Genomic DNA, 19,745 nt, shown 5'->3' with positions numbered 1-19,745 from the left:
TGCAGAGGATACGTTCATTAGAGTTACCAGCCTCAGAAATTGCAGCCCAAATATATTCTTCACAGAGTTCAAGTAACAGACACATCTCAACAACTGTTCAGAGGAGACTGTGATTCAGGCCTTCATGGTCGACTTCCTTGGGCCAAGAAACACGAGCAATGAACATTAGACCGGTGGAAATCTGTCATTTGGTCTGATGAGTCAAAATTTGAGATTTTTGGTTCTTTTTGGTCCTTTGCTGGTGACACCGTCAGTGATTTATTTATATATCAAGGCACACTTCACCACCATGGCTACCACAGGATTCTGCAGCGATACGCCATCCGATCTGGTTTGCGCTTAGTGGGACTGACATTTGTTTTTCAAGAGGACAATGACCCAACACACCTCCAGGCTGTGTAAGGGCTAATTGACCAAGAAGGAGAGTGATGGAGTGCTGCATCAGATGACCTGGCCTCCACAATCACCCGACCTCAACCCAATTGAGATGGTTTGGGATGAGTTGGACCGCAGAGTGAAGGAAAAGCAGGCAACAAGTGCTAAGCATATGTGGGAACTCCTTCAAGACTGTTGTAAAATAATTCCAGGTGAAGCTGGGAGAATGTCAAGAGTGTGCAAAGCTGTCATCAAGTCAAAGGGTGGCTACTTTGAAGAATCTAAAATATTAAATATATTTTCATATATATAACACTTTTTTGGTCACTACTTGATTCCATATGTGTTATTTCATAGTGTTTATGTCTTCACTATTATTCTACAATGTAGAACATTTTAAAATAAAAGAAAAACCCTTGAATTAGTTGGTGTGTCCAAACTTTTCACTGGTACTGTATATTTTCCTGTGTTCTTTATCTCTCCAATACAGTACAGGGAGCAGCTAGGACTCATTCTCTCTCTCTCTCTCTCTCTCTCTCTCTCTCCTCTCTCTCTCTCTCTCTCGCTCTCTCTCTCTCTCTCTCTCTCTCTCTCATCTCTCTCTCCTCATCTCTCCACTCTCTCTCTCTCTCTCTCTCTCTCTCCTCTCTCTCATCTCTCTCTCTCTCCTCTCTCTCTCTCTCTCTCTCTCTCTCTCTCTCTCTCTCTCCCTCTCTCTCTCTCTCTCTCTCTCATCTCCTCCTCTCCATCTCTCTCTCTCTCTCTCATCTCCTCTCTCTCTCTCTCTCTCTCCTCTCTCCTCTCTCTCCTCTCTCTCTCTCTCCTCTCTCTCTCTCTCTCTCTCTCTCCTCTCTCTCTCTCTCTCTCTCTCTCATATTACCCCCTGACCCCATTTCGCTGGTATGGCTCTTAATTAGAGGCAGGTGTTTGGCGTTCCTCTAATTGAGAGTCATATTTAGGTAGGTTGTTTCACAGTGTTCGTTGTGGGTGGTTGTCTCCTGTGTCAGTGTTTGTCGCACCATACGGGACTGTTCGGTTTGTTTTTGTACATCGTCATTTTGTTTAGTCTATTTTCCCTGTTCGTGCGTTCTTCGTGTTCAATGTAAGTTCGTCGTCCAGGTCTGTCTACTCCGTTTGTTGTTTTGTTAGCTGTAGTGAAGTTCGTGTTTTTTCGTCTTCTCTTGGAATAAATTATGTGTTCACAACCCGCTGCGCCTTGGTTCCATCACTACTCCTCCTTTTCGGTTGAAGAGGAGGAGGACCACCATTACACTCTCGTTCTCACATACACATTCTTAAGATATTCCGTAACAGTGCAGAAGGACTTGTTAACTACCATGCCGACATTTGTCCTGTGTGTTAGGGAGGGTTAGCAGGGAATAACAGGCGAATTGTGATCTCTTATCGAAACAACACGACAGACCACAACAGATGTCACAACCGTCAGCATTAATATGAATGATCACAAGGTCACAAATGCTTGGTCCCAAAAGGCACACTATTCCCTACATAGTGCACTACCTTTGACCTGTGGACCGTAGGGCTGTGGTCAAAAGTAGTGCAATTCTTAGGGAATAGTGCGCCATTTGGGAATCACTCAAAATGAATTGTTTTCATGTCATGCTTTTAAATGATGTCATTCGTATGAAGAATACACATGTTTCTTAGGGAGTTGTAGAAACTGGGGTTGTTCTGTTGTCTTTGATCTAGATGCAGTGACGTCCCTCGGAATGTCCTCCACGGGCTAAAAGGGAAAAAAAATGAAATGATGAAAGAATGTTATGGAATGATTATGCGTGTGATTAAATAATATTGGAGTCCCAGAGGGCTAAGAAAGTAATTGTGAAATAAAGAGTTTCTCCACACTGGAAGATCTGTGCAAGGACCAATTGCTGTCTGTCTCTAGTTGCTGTCTGTCTCTAGACGTTGACAAATGAAGTAATTACATTTGTGTGAATCTGTGGGATTGGTTGTCACTGGATAGTGGAATGGTGTTAGCTAACACTCATTACTGAGATTCACTTGAGGGGCTGATAAATCTGTCAGACTATCATATTAATGAATTTCACCATAATACCTCACAACCCTATTTTGGTTGATTAAAGGGATTACCTGTTTCTCTATGCTAAATATGATCAATATTATGTCATTTTCTGTATGGTAGGAGTAACTGCTTTTCCAACGAAACACTATCCTCTACAGCACACACACACACATACAGAAACACACACACACACAGACACACAGACACAGACACAGACACACACACACACACACACACACACACACACACACACACACACACACACACACACACACACACACACACACACACACACAGAGGCAACGCTAGCACTCTATAGCATAGGCTTCTCATTAACATCAAGGAAATGGCACCCTATTTCATATTTACTTCTGACCAGGGCCCATAATGCTCTGGTCAAAAGCAGTGTGCTGTATAGAGAAGAGGGTTCCATTTGGGACACAGCCATGATTACAGGATCTCTGTTGTTCCACTGTAAAGGGTATTCCATATTCTAACCCCCGAGGTGCCCCACTTAATGTAGATAACTCACATGCCATGCCAGTGTCACTGTTACAATTAAACACTTTATCACATGCTTAAGGGTTAGGGACAGGGTTAGAGGGAGAGAGAGGGAGGACAGAGGGAAAGAGTTATGAGAGAGAGGGGAGAGAGAGAGAGAGAGAGAGGGAGTGAGAAAGAGAGGCAGAGAAAGCGAGAGAGAGAGAGAGAGAGAGAGATTCCCCCATCCAGAAGCTGCCAGGCTTAACCAAGACATGTTTCACATGTAGAAAAGTATCAGCTGGAATTACACTGCTACAGCTGAATGGATACCTTCAGGCTTCACTTCCTGGTTCTCTCTTACAGAAAATGTCTTGTAGGGGTGTCTTATCCCTTCTCTCTCTGTTTCTCTATCTGTTTTTCCCTCTCCTCTATCACTTCTCTTCTCTCTCTCTTCTCTCTCTCCCTTTCTGCCTCGCTCTGTCTTCCTTTTTCTTTTCCTTTCCATTATCCCTCGCGATAATATCACATAACACGACATAACGTTATCCAGAATGTGTGTGGAATGCCATTTCTTACAATACTCGACTCTGCATTCCGAAATGACATTGTCAGAGCAAACAGTAAGACCTACCGCAAATGAGAGCATGCTGAGATGTGCACATCGATCACATGAATTGCTAAATATAAAAGAAATACCATTTAGTCCAGTGATTCCAGTCCAGAAATGGCCTATGATTGATGCAAGCCTAAAAAAACACCTGCGGGTCCATCAGTAATCGCTGCTGTAACACAATCCGTTGAGACAAGTGTCCAGGTAATGCAATGTATGGCATACTGCCAAGAAAAGACAGACTGTCCCATTTTACACAGACCGGAGAACGAGCCATACATTTCAACACGTGCTCATATCTGACTGTGGGTGAAGGGCTGCTGTCCGTCTGCCATATAGATAGATGTAGATGGAAGATAGAAGATGGTATGTAGATGGCATTTACCATACAGTGCACTGGATTTATAGCTCCTGTGTTTCAACTACTAAAACATGTCGCAGGGACACAACCTGTTATAATATCTTCAGCTCAACGATCCTAACATTAGCCCTGACAGTCATAACGATAATGCACATATTAAAACTTCATAGTATAGGTCTGTTATCGTGTTACGCGTGTGTGGGGCTCCGTGGCAGGACAGCAACAATTGATTGACTAGAGTTGACGTCAACACCATTAGGTGCCCCAGCAACATGTATCAACCAGGCACGGTTCCTTTTTCTGCAGATGAACTACCTCTCAGGCACAGAGATGAATGGTCCTGTCTCGTCTAATGTAATGTTTGTCTCTCCTTCTTGAAGTCTCCACTCCGCTAGTGTCCGTCTCCATCTGACTTCTTCATTGTATTACCTCACACTTTATTCCCGAGACAGACTGTGGATCTGTGGGTCGGCGGACCTAACGTTTTTATTCATCTGCTTTTGTCTCATTTTTCTAATGTGTTTTTTTTTCTTTGCTGTAAACTCTCTATCTCTCTCTCTCTCTCTCTCTCCACCCCTCTCTCCCTCTCTCTCTATCCACTTTGCTGGAGTCTCCTCTCTGCTCCAGACGTTTGCTGTCGTGGGCCTGTGAGCTGTCTGTCTGTGATGGGGCTAGGGCCCTCCAGGAATTCAAAACGCCACTGTGGCATTTTTTTTTCTTCAAAGCGATTGCTTTTTTTCAATAATAAAGAGAAGTAAGCTCTAACCGTCCTCTGTGAATGGATTTACTCTCCCTCAGCGAATCAAGCGTACTTTCTCTTGCTCTCTCTCCAAGTGTCCAGACAGGACCCCAGGTGTATTTGATCCTGTGTGTTTCTGTTGTTATAAGTCATGGTGTAACTAAACGATCACTCTATATGCCTATCAATGATCAAACTTGTAAGTTACAGTGAAGGCACTAAACTCATCAGGGTGTAATGTCAATACCCATGCATTATGCATGCTGTTTTAATGCCTATCAAAAATATATTACACTCACATCAACTCATGATGCGAGTGACATGCAGCATTTAACCAGGAATCATCTCTATAATTGATGACAGACTCACTGATGCCAGCGCTAAACACAAACACATGTAGGCTAGTTTGTTCACTCATATCATGCTTCATGAACAACATGTGTAGACCGACAGTGAAACGGTTACTTACGAAGCACGTGGGTGAAACGGTTACTTACGGCGCACGCGACTAATAAAATGTGCTTTGATTCATTATCAGTTACGTCTCTGAGAAGGTAAACATACAAGCGTACGTGTATGTTTGATATTACATTCTGTTTTTCTATACAGGTGTCAGTTACATCAGCTTTCACATTGAGAGACGGAGGCTTTCGAGAGACAACATGGTCTCAATTGAATACGTCGAAAATAGTGACGTTGAACCATTGTAGTCATTCATAACCCAAGCTGATATGTTAGTTTGGTGAGAACACAGCACAAGATACCAGCACTCTACCCTGTGAAAGCAACTTAATGTGAACTGCTTTCACAACTATCACCCCTTTATAGGCCCTTTATAGGCCCCAAGGATCTGTTAACATGTCATCTAGTCAACAAACCTCTCTTGTGGTGACCCTACGCAGGCAGTAGGGGATGTGCAGTTTTCAGAAGCTGCAGTTTCGCTGCTGATCGAGTTGTGAAAACAGAGCTACGAACGTCAACAATATCCATCTCTTTATCTCATTCAACAGACAAGCTGGTAGTTTATAGTGTAACAGATTTGATTTTCTCAAAAAACACAATGTAATCGTCTGCATAATTTCCAATCCCCCATATATATATATATATATATATATTTCTTAAATATCTTTTCATTCTTTATTATTTTCCCCTAACCCTACCACCCTCTCCTAATTAGAGTAAACTAATGGGCAACAACACGTAGACTTCTACTTCCAGCTTATAAACACTATATACATTTTACAGACATGGTACATTTTACACAAGTTATCTTTTTCATTTATTTTTATCCTTCAGCTACCCTCAACCCCTCCCATTTGTTATGTTTGTTTGTGTTTGTGTGTTGTGGTCATCTGTAAACATAAACAACCGTGGTGACAGAGATGGATTGTCATGCTGGTTTATTTCATTAGGCTATTCTCCTGTGTGTTTCCAAAATGAATTGCTGGAACAGATGGAGCCAATAAATACGATGGTGATATGTAGAAGATGGACAATGGGCTTGTAATTGAATAGCGTGTCTTTATTTGTCCTAGGTGGTACCAGGTATGAGGTATTGGAATAGCAGATTGAAAAGGCAATAGTCATTGATTTTCCCATTACACAGAGAACAACATAGAATGTTGTGGTGTCTCTCTGAATTCATTTTGTTTGTACTTTTATCCTGGACCAAAGAAACAGGATCATTACTTCTCTAGAAGACTGGATTTATAAGCAATTAGAAACAATCAATATTCCGATATATTTGAGCTGCATCCAGCAATGTCAAAGACATATCTGATCACGCGCATGGACTTATTTTAGGATCGTCAAAGGGATAGTTTGTTAAAGATAATCGTTAAGGGATTCGATCAGACTTGGATTCCATCGGTGGTACTCTGGTAATACAGGCAATGGAAAAAAGATACAGTATTTGAGCCACATCCACCAATATCACCAGGCTAATAAATATCAAAGACAAATCATAAAAGGGATCATCAGTTATTAATGGACGTGAACAGTATCAGCAGTAGATTACTATGTCATCAGTGAGAAGCATTACTCTGTTACCACACTGCTGTGATGGATGCTCACGCATTATATACCAACTAGGATTTCATCACTTAACAATATTTTATGAGTCACAAAATACTCATCTTCTGCCAACATTTCTCTGGCCCATCTGTGAAACATACATGAACACCACAGAGCTGAGGAACTTCCTCCACATCCTATATGTGTCACGCCCTGGCCTTATTATTCTTTGTTTTCTTTATTATTTTAGTTAGGTCAGGGTGTGACATGGGGAATGTTGATGTTTTGTTGGTTTTGGGTGTTTATTTGGTAAAGGGGTTATGGGGTGAAGTATATGGTTTTGTGTTGAGTGTAGATGTCTAGCGTTGTCTATGTTGGTTAGTCATCTAGGAGAGTCTATGGTTACCTGAATGAGTTCCCAATTAGAGACAGCTGATTTCGGTTGTCTCTGATTGGGAGCCTTATTTAGGGTAGCCATAGGCTCTCATTGGTTGTGGGTAATTGTCTATGTCAAAACGTTTGTAGCCTGTATGTATGTGCACAACGTTTGTAGCTTCACGGTCGTTTTGTTGTTTTGTTAGTTTGTAAAGTGTTTTGTGTCGTGTTCATCTTCGTGTTGTTTAATAAAGAAGATGGCTTATTTTCCAACTGCTGCTTTTTGGTCCGTCAATCCGCCACACGATCGTGACAGAATTACCCACCATAGGACCAAGCGGCATGGAAGGCGGCAACAGGACCTACCCACAAAGGATTTCTGGACATGGGAGGAGATACTGGATGGTAAGGGGCCGTGGGATCAACCTGGAGAATATCGCCTCCCTCGTGAAGAGCTGGAGGCAGCGAAAGCCGAGAGGAGGCGATATGAGGAGGCAGCACGGAGACAAGGCTGGAAGCCCGTGAGTACAACCCAAAAATTTCTTGGGGGGGGCCTTAAAGGGAGTGTGGCGAAGTCAGGTAGGAAACCTGCGCCTACTCCCTGTACTTACCGTGGAGAGCGAGAGTACGGGCAGACACCGTGTTACGCAGTAGAGCGCACGGTGTCTCCTGTACGCGTGCATAGCCCGGTTCGGTACATTGCAGCTCCACGTATCGGCCGGGCTAGACTGAGCGTTGAGCCATATGTCATGAAGCCGGCCCAACGCATATGGTCACCAGTGCGTCTCCTCGGGCCGGCGTACATGGCACCAGCCTTACGCATGGTGTCCCCGGTTCGCCTACATAGGCCGGTGCGGGTTATTCTACCTCCCCGCACTGGTCAGGCGACGGGGAGCATAGAACCAGGTAAGGTTGGGCAGGCTCGGCGTTCAAGGGAGCCAGTACGCCTGCACGGTCCGGTATTACCGGCGCCACCTCCCCGCCCCAACCCAGTACCACCAGTGCCTCCTCCACGCACTAGCTATATGGTGCGTGTCTCCAGCCCTTTACCACCAGTGTCTAAACCACGCACCAAGCCTCCTGTGTGTCCCCAGAGTCCTGTGCGTCCTGTTGCTGCTCCCCGCACTAGCCCTGAGATGCGTGTCCCCAGCCCGGTGCCACCAGTCCCGGCACCACGCACCAGGCCTACAGTGCGCCTCAGCCGGCAGGAGTCTGCCGTCTGCACAGCATTGACTGAACTGCTCGTCTCCCCAGCGCCATCTGAGCCATCCGTCTCCCCAGCGCCATCTGAGCCATCCGTCTCCCCAGCGCCATCTGAGCCATCCGTCTGCAATGAGCCTGCAAAGCCGCCCGTCTGCCATGAGCCCACTGAGCCGCCCGTCTGCCATGAGCCCACTGAGCCGCCAGCCAGACAGGAGCCGCTAGAGCCGCCAGCCAGACAGGAGCCGCTAGAGCCGCCAGCCAGACAGGAGCCGCTAGAGCCGTCCGTCAGACAGGATCTGCCAGAGCCGCCAACCAGACAGGATCTGCCAGAGCCGCCAACCAGACAGGATCTGCCAGATCCGTCAGCCAGCCATGAGCAGCCAGATCCGTCAGCCAGCCATGAGCAGCCAGATCCGTCAGCCAGCCATGAGCAGCCAGATCCGTCAGCCAGCCATGAGCAGCCAGATCCGTCAGCCAGCCATGAGCAGCCAGATCCGTCAGCTAGCCATGAGCAGCCAGATCCGTCAGCTAGCCATGAGCAGCCAGATCCGTCAGCTAGCCATGAGCAGCCAGATCCGTCAGCTAGCCATGAGCAGCCAGATCCGTCAGCTAGCCATGAGCAGCCAGATCCGTCAGCTAGCCATGAGCAGCCAGATCCGTCAGCTAGCCATGAGCAGCCAGATCCGTCAGCTAGCCATGAGCAGCCAGATCCGTCAGCTAGCCATGAGCAGCCAGATCCGTCAGCTAGCCATGAGCAGCCAGATCCGTCAGCTAGCCATGAGCAGCCAGATCCGTCAGCTAGCCATGAGCAGCCAGATCCGTCAGCTAGCCATGAGCAGCCAGATCCGTCAGCTAGCCATGAGCAGCCAGATCCGTCAGCCAGCCATGAGCAGCCAGATCCGTCAGCCAGCCATGAGCAGCCAGATCCGTCAGCCAGCCATGAGCAGCCAGATCCGTCAGCCAGCCATGAGCAGCCAGATCTGTCAGCCAGCCATGGGCCGTCCCTCAGTCCGGAGCTGCAGTCCCTCAGTCCGGAGCTGCAGTCCCTCAGTCCGGAGCTGCCATTCCTCAGTCCGGAGCTGCCCCTTACCCTGGAGCTGCCCCTTACCCTGGAGCTGCCCCTTACCCTGGAGCTGCCCCTTACCCTGGAGCTGCCCCTTACCCTGGAGCTGCCCCTTCCCCTGGGGCTGCCCCTTACCCTGGTGCTGCCCCTTATCCTGGTACTGCCCCTGACCCTGGTACTGCCCCTGACCCTGGTACTGCCCCTTACCCTGGTACTGGTCCTTAGTCCGGAGCTGTCCCTTAGTCCGGAACTCCCCCTTAATGCAATGGGGTTAATGTGGAGGGGGGTCGTTTGGAGGAAGCCTAGGAGGTGGTTAGGTACTGTGGTGACGTGGAGACGACGACCAGAGCCGGAGCCGCCACCGTGGAGGGGAGCCCACCCAGACCCTCCCCTAGACTGTGTATGGTGCGCCCGGAGTTCGCGCCTCAAGGGGGGGGTTATGTCACGCCCTGGCCTTATTATTCTTTGTTTTCTTTATTATTTTAGTTAGGTCAGGGTGTGACATGGGGAATGTTGATGTTTTGTTGGTTTTGGGTGTTTATTTGGTAAAGGGGTTATGGGGTGAAGTATATGGTTTTGTGTTGAGTGTAGATGTCTAGCGTTGTCTATGTTGGTTAGTCATCTAGGAGAGTCTATGGTTACCTGAATGAGTTCCCAATTAGAGACAGCTGATTTCGGTTGTCTCTGATTGGGAGCCTTATTTAGGGTAGCCATAGGCTCTCATTGGTTGTGGGTAATTGTCTATGTCAAAACGTTTGTAGCCTGTATGTATGTGCACAACGTTTGTAGCTTCACGGTCGTTTTGTTGTTTTGTTAGTTTGTAAAGTGTTTTGTGTCGTGTTCATCTTCGTGTTGTTTAATAAAGAAGATGGCTTATTTTCCAACTGCTGCTTTTTGGTCCGTCAATCCGCCACACGATCGTGACAATATGACACCCATGGTCACACCATTCGGTAAAGTAGCTCCATTTTCCACACAGAGATGCATTATGTTCTTTCTATCTCATTTCTCTTGGTGAAAACCTCAACAAGTTTGATAGTAATAGATGTACATGTGGACAGTGGCTCAATTTTTATACGCAGAAAAATGCCCTTCGTGCAATGTCAGAAATAGAATGCGATGTTCAAATGCAGGCTTGTTTACCTACTGGTGCTGCTTGGATTTTGAGGGCAGTTCCTTGTCATCTTGCTGCAGAGATTCCAAACACATTGACGTCTCAGGCAAGTTTCTCAGGCTAGGTATCAGGGGCTTGGGTTATCAGATGATATCATATTGGGTTTTCCCCATGAACGCCCTGAAGGCTGAGTCTACAGTGCTGAGTCTACAGTGCTGAGTCTACAGTGCTGAGTCTACAGTGCTGAGTCTACAGTGCTGAGTCTACAGTGCTGAGTCTACAGTGCTGAGGCTACAGTGCTGAGGCTACAGTGCTGAGGCTACAGTGCTGAGGCTACAGTGCTGAGGCTACAGTGCTGAGGCTACAGCAGGATACAGAAGGCTGTGTTCCCCATGCAGCGTTCGAAGGCCAGTACAATATTATTGATTCAGGTAGAGCAAGCAGACTGAGACATGTAGATAAACAAACAGAACAGAGAGAATTAGAAGACGCTCCATCTAAGACAGTGGGATATCTGTGGGTGTGTGTGCTGGTGTTCGGAGTGAGCCGGGTATGCGGTGTGCTGAGTGACGTGCATGCTGAGAATGTGGGTGTGAGTCAGTGGGTGTCTAAAGTGAACGGGGATGTGTGGTGGGCTGTAATGACTACTGAAGATGTGTGGGGCGGTAGTGACTCACAGTGGTGTGTTATAGGGGCTGATGGTGCTGTCGGCCTATCTCTGACAGCAGGTGTTACATCAGGACCAGGCATGATTCATCTGCTACTGCTGGATTTGACCCTGGGGGTGGGAGGTGCAGAAGGGGAGAAGGGACAAACTGTACAGGCTTCCCTTCACCCACCTTCTCCGTCTCTGATCTCTCTCACGGTCAGCATAAGCACCCTGAGAAACAATATGCTCCTGAGATCTTACTTATAGACTGACTCCCACACAACACACTGAAACAACACACACACACACACACACACTTTTCCCATTCAGATACATGCAGTGATAATGATCCAGCAGCATCAACATCCCGACCTAACCTCCCAGTACATCTTGTTAATAGTTCTACTTTGTTCTACTTTGCACGTTCACAACCATCTGACTGATATTCACGTAGTAACCCCACAGAGGACCCCAGTCACACACGTTCCGATGGTTCTAACTAGCGCCGGGCTAACGTTATTGGCATTTAGACTTTTATCTCTCTGGCCTCATCGTTAGCAATTCAACGCCAACAAGCAGAGCCAATGAATGAGTAAAAATGAATATCACTGGAACAAACCAACAAACGCATCTCGAGTCACATCCAGAGGGAGCTACAGTGCACTGAAAAAAAAACTGTCTCTAACTAAATATATGTGTGTGTAGTTCACTTAAAAACAATAAATATTATCAGTGACTAAGGACATATTTTAAACGTAATCAGGACATCCATGGGAATAAACTAACCCCAGTCTTTGACATGCTGTTGGTGAATTAAGCTGAAGTGTGCAGCAACTCTAGTGTGCAGCCTTGTGTGTGTCTCTCTCTCACACACACACACACACACACAGACACAAGCACAAACACTCCCTCACGCTCTCCTCCCTCTCTAACGTTCTCTCTCTTTCTCGCTCTCTCCTGCTCTCTCTCTCTCCTGCTCTCTCTCTCTCCTGCTCTCTCTCTCTCCTGCTCTCTCTCTCTCCTGCTCTCTCTCTCTCCTGCTCTCTCTTTCCTGCTCTCTCTCTCTCTCTCTCTCTCAGCTGTGTTTGTGCAGATCTCACAGTGAGATGTTAATTTTGAGAGACATTTACCATATGAGTCACAGTCATAATCACAGACCTTCCATTTATTTCCTCTCAGCCGCTTACGGTCACACTCGTGAGAAAATAGGTGTCACGCGGAGCATGCACTGGTGTGCGTGTGTGTTTATGGTCAATAAAGTCAGATGACATTGCTCTGTAATATATGCTTATCACAACATAGACTAGATTCTCTTTAGCCCTATATACTGTTGGATACCTCTCATGGATGTCCTAGATGGCTACAATGATGCCAAGCAGCGTGAAAAGGAGGAGCAGCGTTTAATGGGGAAATGGACCTGGGAGGAGATACTGGATGGAGCAGGACCCTGGACACACGCACCAGTCGTCCAGTGCGCCTCCAGAGTCCGGTACGTCCTGTTCCTCCTCCCCGCACTCGCCCTGAGGTGCATGTCCTCAGCCCGGTACCAGCAGTTCCAGCACCACGCATCAGGCTTCCAGTGCGCTTCCATAGTCCAGAGCTTCCGGCGACAGTACCCAGTCCAGAGCTTCCGGCGACAGTACCCAGTCCAGAGCTTCTGGCGACAGTACCCAGTCCAGAGCTTCTGGCGACAGTACCCAGTTCAGAGCTTCCGGCGACAGTACCCAGTCCAGAGCTTCCGGCGACAGTACCCAGTCCAGAGCTTCCGGCGACGTTTCACAGTCCGGAACCTCCAACTACGGGCCATAGTCCGGAACCTCCAACGACGGGCCACAGTCCGGAACCTCCAGCGACGATCCCCAGGCCGGAGCCTCGAACGACGATCCCCAGTCCGGAGCTTCCAACGACGATCCCCAGTCCGGAGCTTCCAACGACGATCCCCAGTCCGGGGCCTCCAGCGACGATCCCCAGTCCGGGGCCTCCAGCGACGATCCCCAGTCCGGGGCCTCCAGCGACGATCCCCAGTCCGGGTCTCCAGCGATGGTCCCCAGCCCGGGGTCTCCAGCAACAGTTCCCAGTCCGGGGTCTCCAGCGACGGTCCCCAGGCCGGGGTCTCGAGCGACGGTCCCCAGCCCGGGGTCTCCAGCGACGGTCGATGATCCGCAGTCCAGAGCCTCCGGCGATGATCCACGGTCCAGATTTACAAAGGCGGAGGGATCAGTGTAAAGAGGGGGGGCGGTGTCCAGAACCAGAGCCACCACCGAGGGTACATGCCCACCCGGACCCTCCCCTATAAGTCCAGGTTTGCGGTCGGGAGTCTGCACTTTTCGTGGGGGGGGGGGGGGGGGGGGGGGGGGGGGGGGTACTGTCATGCCCTTACCTTAGTTATCTATGTTTCTTTATTATTTTGGTTAGGTCAGGGTGTGACGAGGGTGGGTATGCTTGTTTTGTATTGTCTAGGGTTTTTTGTATGTCTAGGGTGTTTGTAAGTCTAGGCATATGTATGTCTATGGTGAACTGAATTGGTTCCCAATCAGAGGCAGCTGTTTATCGTTGTCTCTGATTGGGGATCATATTTAGGTTGCCATTTTCCCTTTTGGTTTTGTGGGTTCTTATTCTATGTTTAGTTGCCTGTCTGCACTTGCTGTGTTATAGGTCCCAGTTTGGATTTTTTGGGGGGGCTCAGATTGTTTCTATACAGATAGCCACACATTATACAATCGGGATTGTACAATAGGGATTATACAAGGATTATACAAGGAGTTACGGATTATAGATATGCCTTCATTAACAGGATTTTTAGAAACATTAAAACATTAAAACGCCTTAAAACATTTTGCCAGTTATTTTCCAAGCTATATATGGCTAGATTGTCCTTATTTTAATGCTGGCATTTCCTGACAAACATTATATGAAGTCTTATAATGCCTGGGGACTGGGCGATATGGCCTAAATATCATATCATTATATATATATATGTAACATTCTTTACAGTGTGACGGTATTTGATGGTATTTTATGTTTTTGAATAGTAAAAGTTCTAAATATGCTTCATGAGTAGTTGTCACGCCCTGACCATAGAGAGCTTTTTATTCTCTATGTTGGTTAGGTTGGGTTGTGACTAGGGTGGGTCATCTAGGTGATTATGTTTCTATTTTGGCCTGGTATGGTTCCCGAATCTGAGGCAGCGGTTTGTCGTTGTCTCTGATTGGGGATCAAATTTAGGCAGCCATTTCCCCTTTGTGCTTTGTGGGATCTTGACTATGTACTGTATAGTTGCCTGTGAGCACTGTAGTAGCTTCATATTTCGTTTTGCTATTTATTGTTTTGTTTCGCTGTGAGTTTCACCTGGTAATAAAAAGATGTGGAACCCAGGTCACGCTGCGCTTTGGTCCAGTCATTATGACGAGCGTGACTGTAGTTCATGACCCTAGGGTGGCCACACAAATTAAAAGTGATTTCAATGGGTCTTTCTCCATTCTGATGGTTTTATTCTGTTCAATCCAACTCCAACAACAACAATTTCACGAATTCTGTCATTTCCTGCACTCATTTGTTAGCATTTCCACACTGTGCCACTGTGCATGATATGGGCAAAATATCTAGGCCTAATTAAATGGTGAACTGTTGGAATCATGGAAATAGAAGGCTTATTCTAACTCTATAGCTGGAAAATACACTAAATGTCCCAACAATTTGGACACCTTCCTAATATTGAGTTGCACCGCCTTTTGCACTCAGAACAGCCTCAATTCGCCAGGGAATGGACTCTACAAGGTGTCAAAAGCATTCCGCAGAGATGTTGGCACTCCAATGCTTCCCACAGTTGTGTCAAGCTGACTATATGTCCTTTGGGTGGTGCACCATTCTTGATACACACAGGAAACTGTTGAGCGTGAAAAACCCAGTAGCATTGCAGTTCTTGACAAACTCAAGCCGGTGCGCCTGGCACCTACTACCATACCCCGTTCAAACGCACATACATATTTTGTCTTGCCCATTCACCCTCTGAATGGCACACATTCACAATCCATGTCTCAATTGTCTCCAGGCTTAAAAGTCCTTATTTAACCTGTCCCCTCACCTTCATCTACACTGATTGAAGTAGATTTAACAAGTGACATCAATAAGGGATCATAGCTTTCACCTGGATTCACCTAGTCAGTATATGCCATGGAAATAGCAGGTGTCCCTAATGGTTTTTATACTCAGTGGAGTGGGCAGCACTTTGAATATATTGTTATTTGACATGACAATGAATGAAAAAGCCAGGGAGGAACTATTGTGAAAGAGTAGGAACCAAAGTGTTGGTCAGTGTTTCCCAGAAGACCCTAATTAGATGTTAGATTACATGTTTTCTCTTATTTCATGTAGCTAGCACAAGCTAACATATTTATGCTTTGCCTATTCCTCTCTGATTTAGAAGATACCATTGCACAAACAACATGGTGATCCCATTGCACAAACAACATGGTGATCTTTGCCTACACCAGAACTGGTATCAGGCTGTATGAGCTAGCTACGTTTGCTTTGACTATTTGTACATTTAGCAAGCTAGCTAGCCAGCTTACTTACATTAGCGGCTAACACAATTTATTTTACTCACGACTTGCTAAGAAAAGAAAAAATAGCTGTTTGCAGACAGTAAGATACACAAACTAATTGTGTAAATATAGACCGCTTGTGGATTTATATTAAGAACCAAAGTGGAAATCAACTTTGTTGTTAACATCTTGTTGCATCTGACCATGCATACAGTGTGACGGCATGGCAAGTGCTCGTGACTCCGAGGTTGTTTGGTTGAGCAACAACTTGAGTGACGGGGCAGGGCTTGTTGTGGGAAGCGCATGGGGAAGCGTCATGCAGGAGGAAAGAGAGAGAGAGACGCCTCGAGTAGCAAACGGAGTCAACTAAAATAACGGACATGACACGTGCCAGTGTGGCGTATCACATTTAACAAACCAAACACTGAAATATCGTTATAGAAGGTAACGTAAAAACCCATACCGGTCCGTGCATCACTACCGGTAAAATACAGTACACCGCCCAGCCCTAGTCCAAACCCTCTCATCCAGCTGATGTAATCACACACAGGCTGTACTTTCATCTCATATCCAGCATAACAATTATGGATCAGCTCTGGCTATGTTTCTGTTCTGTGACTCACAGAAGAGAAGCATGGCATCTGTTGGTAAGCCAGTCCAGTCAGGTTCTGAGATTCATGTCAGAGACCACAAGTAGGTCAGGGCACTGCTTCAGAAGCCATTTTGGATAGGGGGAAGAGTGCAGGAGAGACAGGCGAGGGTAGACAGGAGAGTACAGTAGAGGCAGCCTAGGACGAGAGGGACAGGACTGGACAGGAAACGGGTAAGGACAGACAAGAGGGACAAGCCAGGACAAGGAAAGGGACAGCGGAAGGAGTCAAACCATGGTCGAAAAGACACGCCAGGAGGGAAGAAATGTACAAAAACAGGTAGGTCAGGACAAAAGGGAAGAGACAGAGAGGAGAAAGTGAGGCAAAGAAGAAATCATCAAGGAAAGGGACACAGGAAACAGGTGTAAAATCAAGTTAGAGACAAACAGCTGTTTAACAGTAGGGAGGATCAGTATGGCTCTGTAGACTGCTGACCAGAGCAAACAGCCAACATTGCAAAAGAGAACCACCCTCTACATTTTTTTTCCCGTCTCGTCAATACCAGAATATGTGGGGAAACTAGTTTCAGGCTTGTCTTTTACACCTGCTACGTTGGGTTTCCACCGAGGAAGAGTTTCTACACACACACACACTTACACACACAGACACACATTGATCTGAGACATCCAGAGAAACACTGGCCAATGATTAAACAGCCACAGTCTCTGTGTGATCGAAACACACAGGCCGTTCATTCTCAAGGCAAAAGAGAAGAAAATGAAAAAAGCGGATTCAATTCCCTCCTCGACTTTTGCTGCAGCCTATAATGAACCTAAGACCCCGGAAGAGGAGAGGAAATGAGTCCCATGTAGCTCAGTTGGTAGAGCAGGGCTCTCGCAATGCCAGGGTTGTTGGTCATTTCCCATCGGGTCCCAGGAGGAAAATGTATGCACTCACTACTGTACCTCGCTCTGGATAAGAAGCTCTGCTAAATTACACGTATGTTCAATGAAATTCTAGCGAAAAGGAGGGATCTGTTTGTGTGGTAAATGTGCCCCTAGTCATTAGCTTAAGTGCTAATAAAATGGCTTAGCTTGTAATACGCTTATCGTGGTTAATGCACAACGAATGCTTCGTTTCCCATACGCTTTCACACATAACCCATAGTGCCAGCTGGAGATCACTCTCAAGTGAATAATACTGGCATGGCATGCTATCCTTTCATGGTCAAAATACACAGATGAGTTAGGGCCGGCCAAGAATGTCTCTCTTAGATGACATTTTATCTCAATGAGACTAACCTGGGTGGGCTAAATAAAGACGAGATGAAATGAATAAGAAATGTAGATTTTTCATTCATGGTATTTTCTTCATTTAAATGTGATGATGATGATGAAGCTTCCACCTAGTGAGTGTATCACAGTCCAGTGCAATCCAGCTGCAACCAGGTGAAATACGGCAATGATCTAATAGCACAAACAGTGTCTGATGCATGATTGCCCTTTCCACAGGATGATGGTAATGAAGTAAGCAGCCAACTTGACAATTCCACACATCCAACAGAGTGAGTGTGCTACTCTTATTATAGACTGTGTCCTTATAAGGAAATTATTAGTTGCCTGTGTGTGTGTGTGTGTGTGTGTGTGTGTGTGTGTGTGTGTGTGTGTGTGTGTGTGTGTGTGTGTGTGTGTGTGTGTGTGTGTGTGTGTGTGTGTGTGTGTGTGTGTGTGTGTGTGTGTAATTGTGCATACGTGCGTGGGCGCGTTCTTGCATGAGATCGGGAACTGTTATCCAATAGCCTACTTTTTGAAACGATATTAGTTCGACTGCAATGGCAAAACCAATAACCCTTGAAGTGATTTCCGATATTGCTGTCGCATAATTTTCATGCCAAAGCAGTAGACAGTGACACCACCGTAACCCTATAGTCTACCGCAGCAGCGCTCTCTCAATATGAACCAATATGACCAGGGAAAACGAGCCGAAGCTAGAGGACTTACCGCAGTAGATGATTAAGAGACTGGTCAACAGTATCACAGCCCAGAAAGTTGAAGACATCCTTGGCCAGGGGCTGGCATCCTTACGTTTAGTCAACCTTAAAGCCGGAGCCATTGAACAAAGCGACAAAAATCACAAAAATCAAAAGTAATTTCACCAGCCAGGTCTTCCTCTTACGACGCGCCTCTCTCCACGTGTAATCCTTGGAAAAAACATGTTGAGAACTAACCGCTCATTGCAAAAGCTCTCATATGGCTATGCAGCCGGTGCGTAAAAAAGGTAGCATCTTCTTGGGGTTCACAGCTGACGAAAAAAAGGTGTCTTGGAACGCTTGGGAACTCACATGCGACGCAATTAAATGTTTCGTATTCCAAAGAGAACCCACTTCTTAGTGATATTTGTAGAAGTAACAGGCTAGTTCAGGAGAATCAGGAGGATAGGTTTGGCATGCAGAAATCGCAGTATGATCTCCATTATGATTGCTATAAAGGATTGAAAGATGCAATCACGTGTACCGCAACGTCGTAAAGCTCCTCTAATTCAACTGTGGTAGAGGATGTGTGAATCGTTTAGGCTCCCAGGTAAAGAAAAACACTGGACATATGTAGTTCGTCAACAATGTCCTTTTAAAACTGATAAAGAATAGCATATGGGATCTACCCTAGAAAGAAAGTCCTTAGAGATCACACGTCACTATCGACTGTCCTCAAACCCAAACTTGTAGATGATCACCATCATGCGCGCCGTTATTCTATACTGGTAGAATAAAACGGAGGATGGAGAGAGAAATAACGAGAGAGAGTGTGAGAGAAGTAGAGAGTGAGCGCAGGATGCGTCGTCAATTCCCTCCAAATGATTTTGAGACTAGAATGTGCGTTATATCGCCGGAATGAAATAATGTTCGGAAAAATAAAACTACATCAAAAATCTATCACCAATAAACATCTAATAACGTGGTTCTTGCTGTATGTACAGGACATACAGCAAGCAGCCCTCCCTAAACTCACATACTGGGATGCTCACAGGTGGCGCGTGTGTTGATTTTTAGGCTAGAGTACAGGCTGTATCTGTTAATGCATTTCCTGGAAATAATCAAAATCACACACATACATATCAAACACAACATTGTTTCATCTCTACTCAACATAGTTTATGTCCTATAGTGTAGAAACATATCAAGAATGTCAGAGGCCGTTACTTGATTGATAGTGCCTAAACATATCATTTAACTCGAAGTTCAGCCCCACTTCTACTGGACAGCGCCCCGACTGCATATCAGCACCATGCGTCCACTGGACAGCGCCAGCGATGGTCGAATAGCAGAAGAGAAGTGCTGTACATTTTTGTTTTTAGGGTATGAGCCACTATGCATTAATTACCATGAAATTACGACCTGATTCATTATATCTAATTAATTAATGCCCTATATTCGAAATATTATATATTTTTTTATAGTAGGGATTGTATTTCTACTATAAGGCAGTGTGTTGGCCATAGCATCTTTGAGTGGTTTATAGGCCTATCTCTTGGTTAGCATTGGCCTACAAACCATTCAAAGACGCTATGAACTGGGCCCACATACTG

At 46.1% G+C, this 19,745-nt stretch overlaps 1 protein-coding gene across 1 annotated transcript in view; it reads right to left on the bottom strand.

Moving 5' to 3' along the window:
• Positions 1–19,153, bottom strand: part of tafa5a (TAFA chemokine like family member 5a) — a 178,924-nt gene extending 159,771 nt beyond the window's left edge. Inside the window, exon 1 of the mRNA XM_055905937.1 lies at positions 18,164–19,153. Within this exon, the coding sequence (XP_055761912.1) occupies positions 18,164–18,275 (112 nt within the window). The 5' untranslated portion in view covers positions 18,276–19,153. The remainder of the gene's footprint in view (positions 1–18,163) is intronic.
• Between the last annotated feature and the right edge of the window lie 592 nt (positions 19,154–19,745).

The sequence above is a fragment of the Salvelinus fontinalis genome, chromosome 39 (assembly GCF_029448725.1).
Source record: "Salvelinus fontinalis isolate EN_2023a chromosome 39, ASM2944872v1, whole genome shotgun sequence".
Taxonomy (NCBI): Eukaryota; Metazoa; Chordata; class Actinopteri; order Salmoniformes; family Salmonidae; genus Salvelinus; species Salvelinus fontinalis.
The sequence above is the reverse complement of the archived record's forward strand: the minus strand, read 5'-3'. Positions and strand labels throughout refer to the sequence as shown.